The sequence below is a fragment of the Bombina bombina genome, chromosome 7 (assembly GCF_027579735.1).
Source record: "Bombina bombina isolate aBomBom1 chromosome 7, aBomBom1.pri, whole genome shotgun sequence".
NCBI classification, from domain to species: domain Eukaryota; kingdom Metazoa; phylum Chordata; class Amphibia; order Anura; family Bombinatoridae; genus Bombina; species Bombina bombina.
The window spans coordinates 212,831,275-212,844,716 of record NC_069505.1 but is presented as its reverse complement, the minus strand read 5'-3'; the positions used below and the strand labels follow the sequence as shown (position 1 = coordinate 212,844,716).

Here is a 13,442-nt window from a genome sequence, read left to right as displayed (position 1 = left end):
TCTCTACTAATGTTGTTGGAATTCACAACTTTAGGTAAAAATTCAAAAGAAGTTCGCAACACCGCCTCATCCTGATGAAAAATCAGAAAAGGAGACTCACAAGAAAGAGCAGATAATTCAGAAACTCTTCTGGCAGAAGAGATGGCCAAAAGGAACAAAACTTTCCAAGAAAGTAATTTAATGTCCAATGAATGCATAGGTTCAAATGGAGGAGCTTGAAGAGCCCCCAGAACCAAATTCAAACTCCAAGGAGGAGAAATTGACTTAATGACAGGCTTTATACGAACCAAAGCTTGTACAAAACAATGAATATCAGGAAGAATAGCAATCTTTCTGTGAAAAAAAACAGAAAGAGCAGAGATTTGTCCTTTCAAGGAACTTGCGGACAAACCCTTATCTAAACCATCCTGAAAAAACTGTAATATTCTCGGTATTCTAAAAGAATGCCAAGAAAAATGAAGAGAAAGACACCAAGAAATATAAGTCTTCCAGACTCTATAATATATCTCTCTAGATACAGATTTACGAGCCTGTAACATAGTATTAATCACAGAGTCAGGGAAACCTCTTTGACCAAGAATCAAGCGTTCAATCTCCATACCTTTAAATTTAAGGATTTCAGATCCTGATGGAAAAAAGGACCTTGAGACAGAAGGTCTGGTCTTAACGGAAGAGTCCACGGTTGGCAAGAGGCCATCCGGACAAGATCCGCATACCAAAACCTGTGAGGCCATGCCGGAGCTACCAGCAGAACAAACGAGCATTCCTTCAGAATCTTGGAGATTACTCTTGGAAGAAGAACTAGAGGCGGAAAGATATAGGCAGGATGATACTTCCAAGGAAGTGATAATGCATCCACTGCCTCCGCCTGAGGATCCCGGGATCTGGACAGATACCTGGGAAGTTTCTTGTTTAGATGAGACGCCATCAGATCTATTTCTGGAAGTTCCCACATTTGAACAATCTGAAGAAATACCTCTGGGTGAAGAGACCATTCGCCCGGATGCAACGTTTGGCGACTGAGATAATCCGCTTCCCAATTGTCTATACCTGGGATATGAACCGCAGAGATTAGACAGGAGCTGGATTCCGCCCAAACCAAAATTCGAGATACTTCTTTCATAGCCAGAGGACTGTGAGTCCCTCCTTGATGATTGATGTATGCCACAGTTGTGACATTGTCCGTCTGAAAACAAATGAACGATTCTCTCTTCAGAAGAGGCCAAAACTGAAGAGCTCTGAAAATTGCACGGAGTTCCAAAATATTGATCGGTAATCTCACCTCCTGAGATTCCCAAACTCCTTGTGCCGTCAGAGATCCCCACACAGCTCCCCAACCTGTGAGACTTGCATCTGTTGAAATTACAGTCCAGGTCGGAAGCACAAAAGAAGCCCCCTGAATTAAACGATGGTGATCTGTCCACCACGTTAGAGAGTGTCGAACAATCGGTTTTAAAGATATTAATTGAGATATCTTTGTGTAATCCTTGCACCATTGATTCAGCATACAGAGCTGAAGAGGTCGCATGTGAAAACGAGCAAAGGGGATCGTGTCCGATGCAGCAGTCATAAGACCTAGAATTTCCATGCATAAGGCTACCGAAGGGAATGATTGTGACTGAAGGTTTCGACAAGCTGCAATCAATTTTAGACGTCTCTTGTCTGTTAAAGACAGAGTCATGGACACTGAATCTATCTGGAAACCCAGAAAGGTTACCCTTGTCTGAGGAATCAAAGAACTTTTTGGTAAATTGATCCTCCAACCATGATCTTGAAGAAACAACACAAGTCGATTCGTATGAGATTCTGCTAAATGTAAAGACTGAGCAAGTACCAAGATATCGTCCAAATAAGGAAATACCACAATACCTTGTTCTCTGATTACAGACAGAAGGGCACCGAGAACCTTTGAAAAAATTCTTGGAGCTGTAGCTAGGCCAAACGGTAGAGCCACAAACTGGTAATGCTTGTCCAGAAAAGAGAATCTCAGGAACTGATAATGATCTGGATGAATCGGAATATGCAGATATGCATCCTGTAAATCTATTGTGGACATATAATTCCCTTGCTGAACAAAAGGCAAGATAGTCCTTACAGTTACCATCTTGAACGTTGGTATCCTTACATAACGATTCAATATTTTTAGATCCAGAACTGGTCTGAAGGAATTCTCCTTCTTTGGTACAATGAAGAGATTTGAATAAAACCCCATTCCCTGTTCCGGAACTGGAACCGGCATAATTACTCCAGCCAACTCTAGATCTGAAACACAATTCAGAAATGCTTGAGCTTTCACTGGATTTACTGGGACACGGGAAAGAAAAAATCTCTTTGCAGGAGGTCTCATCTTGAAACCAATTCTGTACCCTTCTGAAACAATGTTCTGAATCCAAAGATTGTGAACAGAATTGATCCAAATTTCTTTGAAAAAACGTAACCTGCCCCCTACCAGCTGAGCTGGAATGAGGTCCGCACCTTCATGTGGACTTAGAAGCAGGCTTTGCCTTTCTAGCAGGCTTGGATTTATTCCAGACTGGAGATGGTTTGCAAACTGAAACTGCTCCTGAGGATGAAGGATCAGGCTTTTGTTCTTTGTTGAAACGAAAGGAACGAAAACGATTATTAGCCCTGTTTTTACCTTTAGATTTTTTATCCTGTGGTAAAAAAGTTCCTTTCCCACCAGTAACAGTTGAGATAATAGAATCCAACTGAGAACCAAATAATTTGTTACCCTGGAAAGAAATAGAAAGTAGAGTTGATTTAGAAGCCATATCAGCATTCCAAGTCTTAAGCCATAAAGCTCTTCTAGCTAAAATAGCTAGAGACATAAACCTGACATCAACTCTGATAATATCAAAAATGGCATCACAGATAAAATTATTAGCATGCTGAAGAAGAATAATAATATTATGAGAATCATGATTTGTTACTTGTTGCGCTAAAGTTTCCAACCAAAAAGTTGAAGCTGCAGCAACATCAGCCAATGATATAGCAGGTCTAAGAAGATTACCTGAACACAGATAAGCTTTTCTTAGAAAGGATTCAATTTTCCTATCTAAAGGATCTTTAAACGAAGTACCATCTGACGTAGGAATGGTAGTACGTTTAGCAAGGGTAGAAATAGCCCCATCAACTTTAGGGATTTTGTCCCAAAATTCTAACCTGTCAGACGGTACAGGATATAATTGCTTAAAACGTTTAGAAGGAGTAAATGAATTACCCAATTTATCCCATTCTTTGGAAATTACTGCAGAAATAGCATTAGGAACAGGAAAAACTTCTGGAATAACCACAGGAGATTTAAATACCTTATCTAAACGTTTAGAATTAGTATCAAGAGGACCAGAATCCTCTATTTCTAAAGCAATTAATACTTCTTTAAGTAAAGAACGAATAAATTCCATTTTAAATAAATATGAAGATTTATCAGCATCAATCTCGGAAACAGAATCCTCTGAACCAGAAGAGTCATCAGAATGATAATGTTCATTTAAAAATTCATCTGTAGGGAGAGAAGTTTTAAAAGATTTTTTACGTTTACTAGAAGGAGAAATAACAGACATAGCCTTCTTGATGGATTCAGAAACAAAATCTTTTATGTTATCAGGAACATTCTGCACCTTAGATGTTGAAGGAACTGCAACAGACAATGGTACTTTACTAAAGGAAATATTATCTGCATTAACAAGTTTGTCATGACAATTAATACAAACAACAGCCGGAGGAATAGCTACCAAAAGTTTACAGCAGATACACTTAGCTTTGGTAGATCCAGCACTAGACAGCGATTTTCCTGTAGTATCTTCTGACTCAGATGCAACGTGAGACATCTTGCAATATGTAAGAGAAAAAACAACATATAAAGCAAAATTGATCAAATTCCTTAAATGACAGTTTCAGGAATGGGAAAAAATGCCAAAGAACAAGCTTCTAGCAACCAGAAGCAATGAAAAATGAGACTTAAATAATGAGGAGACAAAAGCGACGCCCATATTTTTTAGCGCCAAATAAGACGCCCACATTATTTGGCGCCTAAATGCTTTTGGCGCCAAAAATGACGCCACATCCGGAACGCCGACATTTTTGGCGCAAAATAACGTCAAAAAATGACGCGACTTCCGGCGACACGTATGGCGCCGGAAACAGAAAAGAATTTTTGCGCCAAAAAAGTCCGCGCCAAGAATGACGCAATAAAATGAAGCATTTTCAGCCCCCGCGAGCCTAACAGCCCACAGGGAAAAAAAGAGTCAAATTTTTGAAGGTAAGAAAAAAAGAATAATTCAAATGCATAATCCCAAATATGAAACTGACTGTCTGAAAAATAAGGAAAGTTGAACATTCTGAGTTAAGGCAAATAAATGTTTGAATACATATATTTAGAACTTTATAAACAAAGTGCCCAACCATAGCTTAGAGTGTCACAGAAAATAAGATTTACTTACCCCAGGACACTCATCTACATGTTTGTAGAAAGCCAAACCAGTACTGAAACGAGAATCAGCAGAGGTAATGGTATATATAAGAGTATATCGTCGATCTGAAAAGGGAGGTAAGAGATGAATCTCTACGACCGATAACAGAGAACCTATGAAATAGACCCCGTAGAAGGAGATCACTGCATTCAAATAGGCAATACTCTCCTCACATCCCTCTGACATTCACTGCACGCTGAGAGGAAAACCGGGCTCCAACTTGCTGCTGAGCGCATATCAACGTAGAATCTAGCACAAACTTACTTCACCACCTCCATCGGAGGCAAAGTTTGTAAAACTGAATTGTGGGTGTGGTGAGGGGTGTATTTATAGGCATTTTGAGGTTTGGGAAACTTTGCCCCTCCTGGTAGGAATGTATATCCCATACGTCACTAGCTCATGGACTCTTGCTAATTACATGAAAGAAACTCTGATCTGAACAGAGAAGCTGAAAACCGGAAGTGCAGAGGAGAAGTCACATGACGGCAATAAAAACTTTTTTTATTTTTTTTAAATTGCACCAAACAAAACTGGCGCAAAACCAACAGCAGCACAGCAAAAGTGATTGGGCCAATAAGCTGAGCTGAAAAGTGATTGCAACAAGTAAGAAGTAAAATAAACACCTGTCAAACACTTCACACACTCTCCCATCTCTGAGCCCCCAATAAAAAATGATGCCTCTTTTCACATAAAAACAGTGCCCCTAAAACAGATTTAAATACTTTCCACAAGGATTTAACCCTATAGTGCCGGTACTTTCAAACCTAGAAGGGAAAGCACATGGGGATCCTGCTTAGTCAGGCAGGAGCTGTTTACTGAAGTGTGGCAGCTTCACCATATCTACCAGGGACCTATAGAAAAGAAAGAACAGAGTAACCAACTCTGGCTTTCTATAATAGGGGTAGCACATTACTCTTACTAAAGAGATTGACATGTACACAGCATAGCCCCAATCCTTGCTTGCAGAGAAAAGTACCCATTAAAAGGATTAAAATCTTCAGACACCATCTTCCCCATCCTCCCGGGATCAAGGCAAAGAGATTGACTGAGGGTTATGGGTAAGGGAAGTGATAGTTAAAGGGACACTGAACCCAAATTTTTTCTTTTGTGATTCAGATAGAGCATAAAATTTTAAGCAACTTTCTAATTTACTCCTATTATCAAATGTTCTTTATTCTCTTGGTATCTTTATTTCAAATGCAAGAATGTAAGATTAGATGCCGGCCCATTTTTGGTGAACAACCTAAGTTGTCCTTGCTGATTGGTGGATAAGTTCATCCACCAATCAAAAACTGCTGTCCAGCGTTCTGAACAAAGAAAAAAAGCTTAGATGCCTTCTTTTTCATATAAAGATAGCAAGAGAACAAAGAAAAATTGATAATAGGAGTAAATTAGAAAGTTGCTTAAAATGGCATGCTCTATCTGAATCACGAAATACATTTTTTGGGTTCAGTGTCCCTTTAACAGCTTTGCTGGAGTGCTCTTTGCCGCTTACTGCTGGCCAGAAGTGAATATCCCACTAGTAATTAGAATGTTTTGTGGACTCTCTATGCCATAGGAAATATATATATATATATATATATATATATATATAAAATATATGTGTGTGTGCGCATGTGTATCTGTATATATGTATGTGTGTACACTTAAATTTTAAATTTACTCATCCCCCCATATGTCCGGTATTTTTGTGGTGGACACCTGGCAACCCTAGATGCAGAGTGGAAGGAACCGGTGAATAGATCTCTGCCAAAAGTTTCAAAATCAATGACAGAGCTTGTGTGCTGGCTGTGAGAGTTTTCATATCTTGCTATGAAAGCACAAAGGGCCTGAAGGAACTCCTGATTAAGCATATATGTATATCCTGTGAATCTTGTCCTGATTGTTCTATTCTGTCAACGCATTTAACCTTGTTCTTAACCTAAAAATCCTAGGAATTCCCCACCCTCTTTCTTGCTCTTCTGAGACAGGTAGTCAATGTCTGTATAATAAGCAAGGGACATATATAGTGATAAGACAATGTAAAACCTTTATACTAACCCTGACATATAATCATCCCATAGAATAAGAATCGGTGTGCTTAATGCGTGTGTAATGGTATTTCTCCATTTGCAAAGAGACTATCTCTCTCCATATGGAGACAGGAGGCAAAGAAGGGTTTTTTCCAGTATTATACTGTTAGTCATAATAGTCAAAAAATTTGTTTGCAATGAGCACTTTATCTTAAGGAACTTGTTAAAATGAATTAGTAACCGATTCATGGCTAATTGGAGGAAAGGGGCCCTTTCAATTTAGACCTTAATAGCAGACCAGTAAATTGAGCAAGTGGACATGTCCACCAAATATGTAATTATGTAACTATGTACAGCCACTCCAGCAATTGGTTGGGACACCCGATGATATCAACCCTAGTCTTGCTGGTGTAGGTACCACCTACACAAGCGTTTCATGTTAATTTCCATAACTAACATTACAGAGGTGGATTTACACATTTCAACCGCTCTTTCTTAGTTATAGATTGTTGTAACTCACAGACTTTATAGTATATGAGGGTAACGCATCCGAATGGCATGCAATACATATTTTATAGGGAAGAGGAAGTGTTCCCTTTAAGGGAGTAGGGCTATGACACAAGCTTTCAAATACTGTGAGTGTACGGTGTATATTTACTTTATGGGATTGGGGTGACTGGAGAGGAAGTGGGACAATTGGAAATATTTATACCAATGGTCACAATTTGGACCTACAGATTCAAGTATATCTGCACACAATTTCAGTTTACCATCGTGCAAGACAGATCAGCAAAAACACTACTGGGTCCTAGCTGTGCACATTTGTTGAGCCAATGACAAACAGTATATGTGTGTGTAGCCACCAATTAGCAGCAAGCTCCCAGTAGTGCATTGCTGCACCTTAGCCTATCTATGAATGCTTTTCAACACAGGATAAAGAGAACAAATCAATTTTAATAATAGACAAATTAGAAAGTTGTATAAAATTGCATGTTCTATCTGAAACTATATACAAATATATATTCACCCCCCCAAAAAAATTAAAGGTTAACAATAGCTGCCAGGAAACCCATTTTCATTTATATAAAAACGCTCTTTATGATTAGATCTGTGCCATAACATTTAGTGCAAGTGGCCATATAACTTTCTGTTATCGTTTTCAATGGGTGCATCAATGGACTGCTTTGAAAAAGCAATACCCCACCTAACAAAAGTACAAGTTTACAGATGCAGATCTATAATAACTCCTGTGATATAGTAGGAATATTTAGTTTATTATCCCTTTAAGAAATCTGCAAGGTTGGATAACAAAATATCTGTGATTCCTTCAGTTTCCTATGTAACATTTTGGTTAGTGTCATGCTCATAAAACTGCCATTAGCCAAGGGATTTCGGTTCACTGCCGCTATTTAATTCTCCTTGGGAATTTGCAAAAAGGCCTAAATTATTGACCCCTTGAAATTATTATTATTATACTTTATTTATGAAGCGCCATCATATTCTGCAGCGCTGTCCATGGATACAATTTATTTAAATGAAACAATAATAAAGAACTTCTAAGAGACAGGACAAAATTTACAAACATATACAGGAGGAATAGAGGGCCCTATTCCTGTGGGAACCTACAATCTAGAAGGGTAGGAGGTTGAGAAACAGGAGGTGAGGACTGCAAGATTGAGAAAGATGTTAATACAGAGTTAGATGAGGGAAATGTTGTTAGGTAAGTGAAATTAATTTATTATTGAGTTGGGTGGTCGGCTTCTCTAAACAAAAAAGTCTTCAGGGAACATTTAAAGGAAGAAAGATTAGGGCAAAGCCTGACAGCACGAGGGAGAGTGTTCCAGAGGGTAGGTGCTGCACGACAGAAGCCCTGCAGTCTAGCATGAGAGGAGGTGATAGTCGCAGATGCAAGGAGCAGGTCACTGTTGGATCTTGGATCTTAATATTTGAATGAACATGGACAGAGATTCTTCAGAAAAAGTAACCTGCACTTTATAAGTGCTACAATTGATAATGTAGCTGTGACCTTATGTATTTTTTATACTCAGTGGCAAATTATAGTGCAAGAAATTACTTCTGAGACCAGTTGTGAGGAAATAACATATTAAGCCTATTGTGTTCAGTTTTCCCACTAATAGTTTTGTGGGGTTTGTGTCTATTCAGAAAAAAAACCTTTTCTGAAAAAAGATTAAAAAACAAAACAAAAAAACAGTGACTCATACAAGAATTTTCTCGGGTTTTCCAGGTCTTGAACCACAGTTTTCATTACAAAGTTACAAACACGACAGACACCAGAATGTCTGAGCAGATTTTGCTTAGGTTCACACTTTAGTATTCCAGGACATTAACATTTATTGTTTTTAGAAGAAAAAAATATAATACATTTTAAAATGTCCTCTTGTCATAAAACAAAGAAATACGTTTGCTACAACGTCTCTTTAAAGAATCATGTGCTTCTCTAAGGCAACAAGTGGCATAAAATTCTTGTTGTCTAAAAATACAAAACTGAAGAGGAAAATAAATACATAAATGTACAAACTAATGGAACATATCTGGGTAATATTATAAGCATTAAAATGACAAAACCTGTGCCTGTCCCACACCACAGAAAAAAAGTCAAAAAGCAAATACAGTAATAAGTCCAAATTAAACTTTCATGATTCAGACAGAGTACACAATTTTATACAACTTTCCTATTCACTTCCATTATCTAAATGTGCACAATCTTTTTATACGCACATTAGTGAGGCACCAGCTCCTACTGAGCATGTGCAAGATTCACAGGATATACATATATGCATTTTGTGATTGGCTGATGGATGTCACATAATGCATTAGGAAGGAAAATGTAACTAACTGACATTTGTCAGAAAATAAAATCTACTACTCATTTGCAATTCTAACAAATTGCTTTTGCATTTTATCTTTATTGTGTAATTATTGGTTATTATATTCTACTGTATTTAGTCGTTCTTTAAACAGTTTCAGCAATTTGCAGCATTATGAAAAACAAAATGTATGATTACCAGATAAATTCCTTTCTTTCCTGGCAGGGAGAGTCCACAACGATATTCCTTACAGTTGGGAAATACAACACCTGGCCAACAGGAGGAGGCAAAGACACCCGGGCCAAAGGCTTAAATGTCCCTCCCACTTCCCCGATCCCCAATCATTCGGCCGAGGGAATGAGGAAAAGTAGGAGAAGCATCAGGGTATAAAGGTGCCAGAAGAAAAACAAAAAGGGAGCCACCCAAAAAATTCTAACGGGCGGGGTCGTGGACTCTCCCTGCCAGGAAAGAAAGAAATGTATCTGGTAAGCATAAATGTTGTTTTCTTTCCATAAGGCAGAGAGAGTCCACAACGATATTCCTTACTGTTGGGAAAACAACAACCAAGCTCCAGAGGACACTGAAGGAATAATCTGATCCATAGAGGCTTCGTTCTTAAAAGTCCAGGAAGAAGCAACTGCTCTAGTGTAATGAGCCGTAATCCTCTCAGGAGGCTGTTATCCCGCTCTAGTGACGAAAGGCAAAGAATGACTGGGGATGGGGGAAGTGGGAGGGACATTTAAGCCATTGGCTGGGGTGTCTTTGCCACCTCCTGGTGGCCAGGTGTTGTATTTCCCAACAGTAAGGAATATCGTTGTGGACTCTCCCTGCCTTATGGAAAGAAACATAGATGACAGGATTTGCTATTTGGCCTCTCTAGAAAGCTTCGGGCAAAGCACAATTTGTAAACAAATAGACTAGATGTTTAATTTCCTTTAAAAATAATACATTGCTTCTTTGTCTCATTACAAATAATACAGGTCGTCCTTCGGAGCAGGTGTGTGACGCTCCATTACTCAAATGATTCCCCAAACCAATAAATGACCTGATTTAGCAGCATATGGATTTATTGCTACAGATAGATCCTTTTAATCACACTAATAGTAGAACCATTTTATACAAGCAAGCAGCTCTGTCCTCACGTACTACTACTGCACACACTGCTTGTATGTTTCCTATTTAAAGATAGATGCACTCTCAGTTTGTGTTCAGTCTCCTTTATTAAACAGTACTTCTAGCTATACAGCAGTCATGCTCACTAGCTTAGTTTAACATATAATTTTACCATCAAGTGGCTGATATAACTACACTCTAAAACTCCCCCTTGCAGGTTGCTTGTACTGCTGCAGACAGATAATGGTCAAGACACATGCAAGCTCCTAAGCCTACATCAGTATGTCCTCATAAAAAGAAGCCAAGTTTCAACCAAGATCAGGAGAAACTTACAAGTTTTATAACAGAAGTAAAATTAGAAGGTTTTTAAGGTTACCTGAATAACAAATGTTTAAAGGGACATGAATCCCAAATTGTTTCTTTCATGATTTAGAAAGAGAATGGAATTTTAAACAACTTTTCAATTTACTTCTGTTATCAAATCTGCTTCATTGTTTAGATATTGTTTGTTGAAAAGCATATCTAAATAGACCCAGTAGCTGCTGATTGGTGGCTGCACAAAGATGCCTTATGTGATTGGCTCACCCACGTGCATTGCTATTTCTTCAACAGAGGATACCTAAAGAATTAATCAAATTAGATAATAGAAGTAAATTGAAATGTTGTTTAGAATTGTATTCTCTGTCCGAATTATTAAAGAAAAATGTTGGGTTTCATGTCCCTTTAATTCAGATTTCCATATTCCTTTAAAAACCTGAATGTTTACAAGTAAAAAAAAATAAAAACACCCTGCTACAGGAATCATGCATTGGGGCAAATTACCAAGCTGTGAATGCAGCTTTAGGGCCTTAGGACCACTGCATCTTAACCTCTCCATCATCCAGGAGAACTGACAAGCCAAGCTTGTGAAAGAGCAAGGGGTGGGCACCACAAGCAACTGCTAGTGCATTAATGCAGGCAACGGATGGCGCTTGTGCAAGAGCTAGGGGTGGGGCGCTACAAGCAACTGCTAGTGCATTAATGCAGGTAACGGAAGACGCTTGTGCAAGAGCAAGGGGTGGGGTGCCACAAACAACTGCTAGTGCATTAACGCAGGCAGCGGATGGCGCATGTGCAAGAGCAAGGGGTGGGGGACCACAAGCAACTGCTAGTGCATTAACGCAAGCAACGGATGACGCTTGTGCAAGAGCAAGGGGTGGGGCACCACAAGCAACTGCTAGGGCATTAATGCAGGCAATGGATGGCGCATGTGCAAGAGCAAGGGGTGGGGCGCCATAAGCAACTGCTAGTGCATTAACGCAGGCAACGGATGGCACTTGTGCAAGAGCAAGGGGTGGGGCACCATAAACAACTGCTAGTGCATTAATGCAGATAACGGATGGCGCTTGTGCAAGAGCAAGGGGTGGGGCACCATAAACAACTGCTAGTGCATTAATGCAGATAACGGATGGCGCTTGTGCAAGAGCAAGGGGTGGGGCGCCACAAACAACTGCTAGTGCATTAACCCAGGCAGCGGATGGCGCTTACTCACTGCAAATCTCCTATATGATTTATTAGTGTAAGGGTTTAAAGAGAGGTCATCACAAACAAGTTTCATGTCCTATACAAAACGTATCTCAAAATTTAATCTCAAAATTCTTCTTAAAGGAATAAAAAGGAATATAAAATGCGCTCACATGCTAGAACGTTTCATTATTGCACACTTGCATATAACTGTGTTTAGGGTTAAATACAAAGTTAAAGTCAGCTTCAGCAATATACTTCTGCTCTAGAGCTAAACAAGGCCGCCGAGCCAATCAAGGGCAGCACCCGTGCGTATTCACCAATCAGAATTAGCGGTGTGCTGGCACTACAGAGCTGATTTTAACAATGTTCTTCAGTCCTTTGAAGGGGTTAAACACAGCAATCTGCCAGCAATATTAAAATGCTTTGGCACATGGGGTTCTGACTGGAAAAGCACTGACTAGAAGCGATTTCTAAAAAAAACATTACAAAAAGGGCAGAATCCCTCTCACCTCATATCCTGTACAAGTGAGATCTTCAATGGAGGCATGACGGGGCAGGGATCAGATTTGCGTCTTTCTAAAACTAAACGGATATCTGAAAGGAAAATTTCAAATGACTCAAATAGTATTTACTCAGGAAACCAAATGAGAACCACTGAAAAACAACAGATTAGATATTGCTATAAAAGTATACTATAATTTCACAATCTTATTAAAAAAAATGTATCTAATGTTTTTTAGCAGAAAAATCACCATTATAGTCTATGTGTTTTTTTTTGTAGATAAATCAGTTGCTAAGTATTTCTAAAGGTTTGTGAATGACCCTTAATGTGGCATTGGGTGTTAATGTGCAATACCACAACGCTGTATAATATGAAAAGGTGCTAGGGAACACGGTCTATTGCCGATCTCATGCTGTACAGGTAAAGATATGCTTCATAAGTGATACAAGGAGAATAATAAAGTTTATTTTATTTGGTATTTTTTCAAATTTATTTTCAGGAAAACCTTATGCCTGTCAGAAGCCTGAGGGAATAAATCTACCTACTTATAGGTCTAAAAACAAAATGTATGCTTACCTGATAAATTTCTTTCTTTCTTGACACGATGAGTCCACAGATCATCTAATTACTATTGGGAATATCACTCCTGCCCTGCAGGAGGCGGCAAAGAGCACCACAGCAAAGCTGTTAAAGGGACACTGAACCCAAATTTTTTCTTTCGTGATTCAGATAGAGCAGGCAATTTTAAGCAACTTTCTAATTTACTCCTATTATCAATTTTTCTTCATTCTCTTGCTATCTTTAATTGAAAAAGTAGGCATCTAAGCTTTTTTTTTAGGTTCAGCACTCTGGACAGCACTTTTTAATTGGTGGATGAATTTTTCCACCAATCAGCAAGGACAACCCAGGTTGTTCACCAAAAATGGGCCGGCATCTAAACTTACATTCTTGCATTTCAAATAAAGATACCAAGAGAATTAAGAAAATTTGATAATAGGAGTAAATTTGA

General features: G+C 38.8%; 1 protein-coding gene across 3 annotated transcripts in view; it reads right to left on the bottom strand.

Moving 5' to 3' along the window:
- The window catches only part of DENND5A (DENN domain containing 5A), a 223,097-nt gene that overhangs the window by 90,730 nt on the left and 118,925 nt on the right, over positions 1-13,442 (bottom strand). For all 3 annotated transcript variants that reach the window (XM_053720600.1, XM_053720599.1, XM_053720601.1), the window contains one exon: positions 12,441-12,525. In XM_053720600.1, the coding sequence (XP_053576575.1) occupies positions 12,441-12,525 (85 nt within the window). The remainder of the gene's footprint in view (positions 1-12,440; positions 12,526-13,442) is intronic.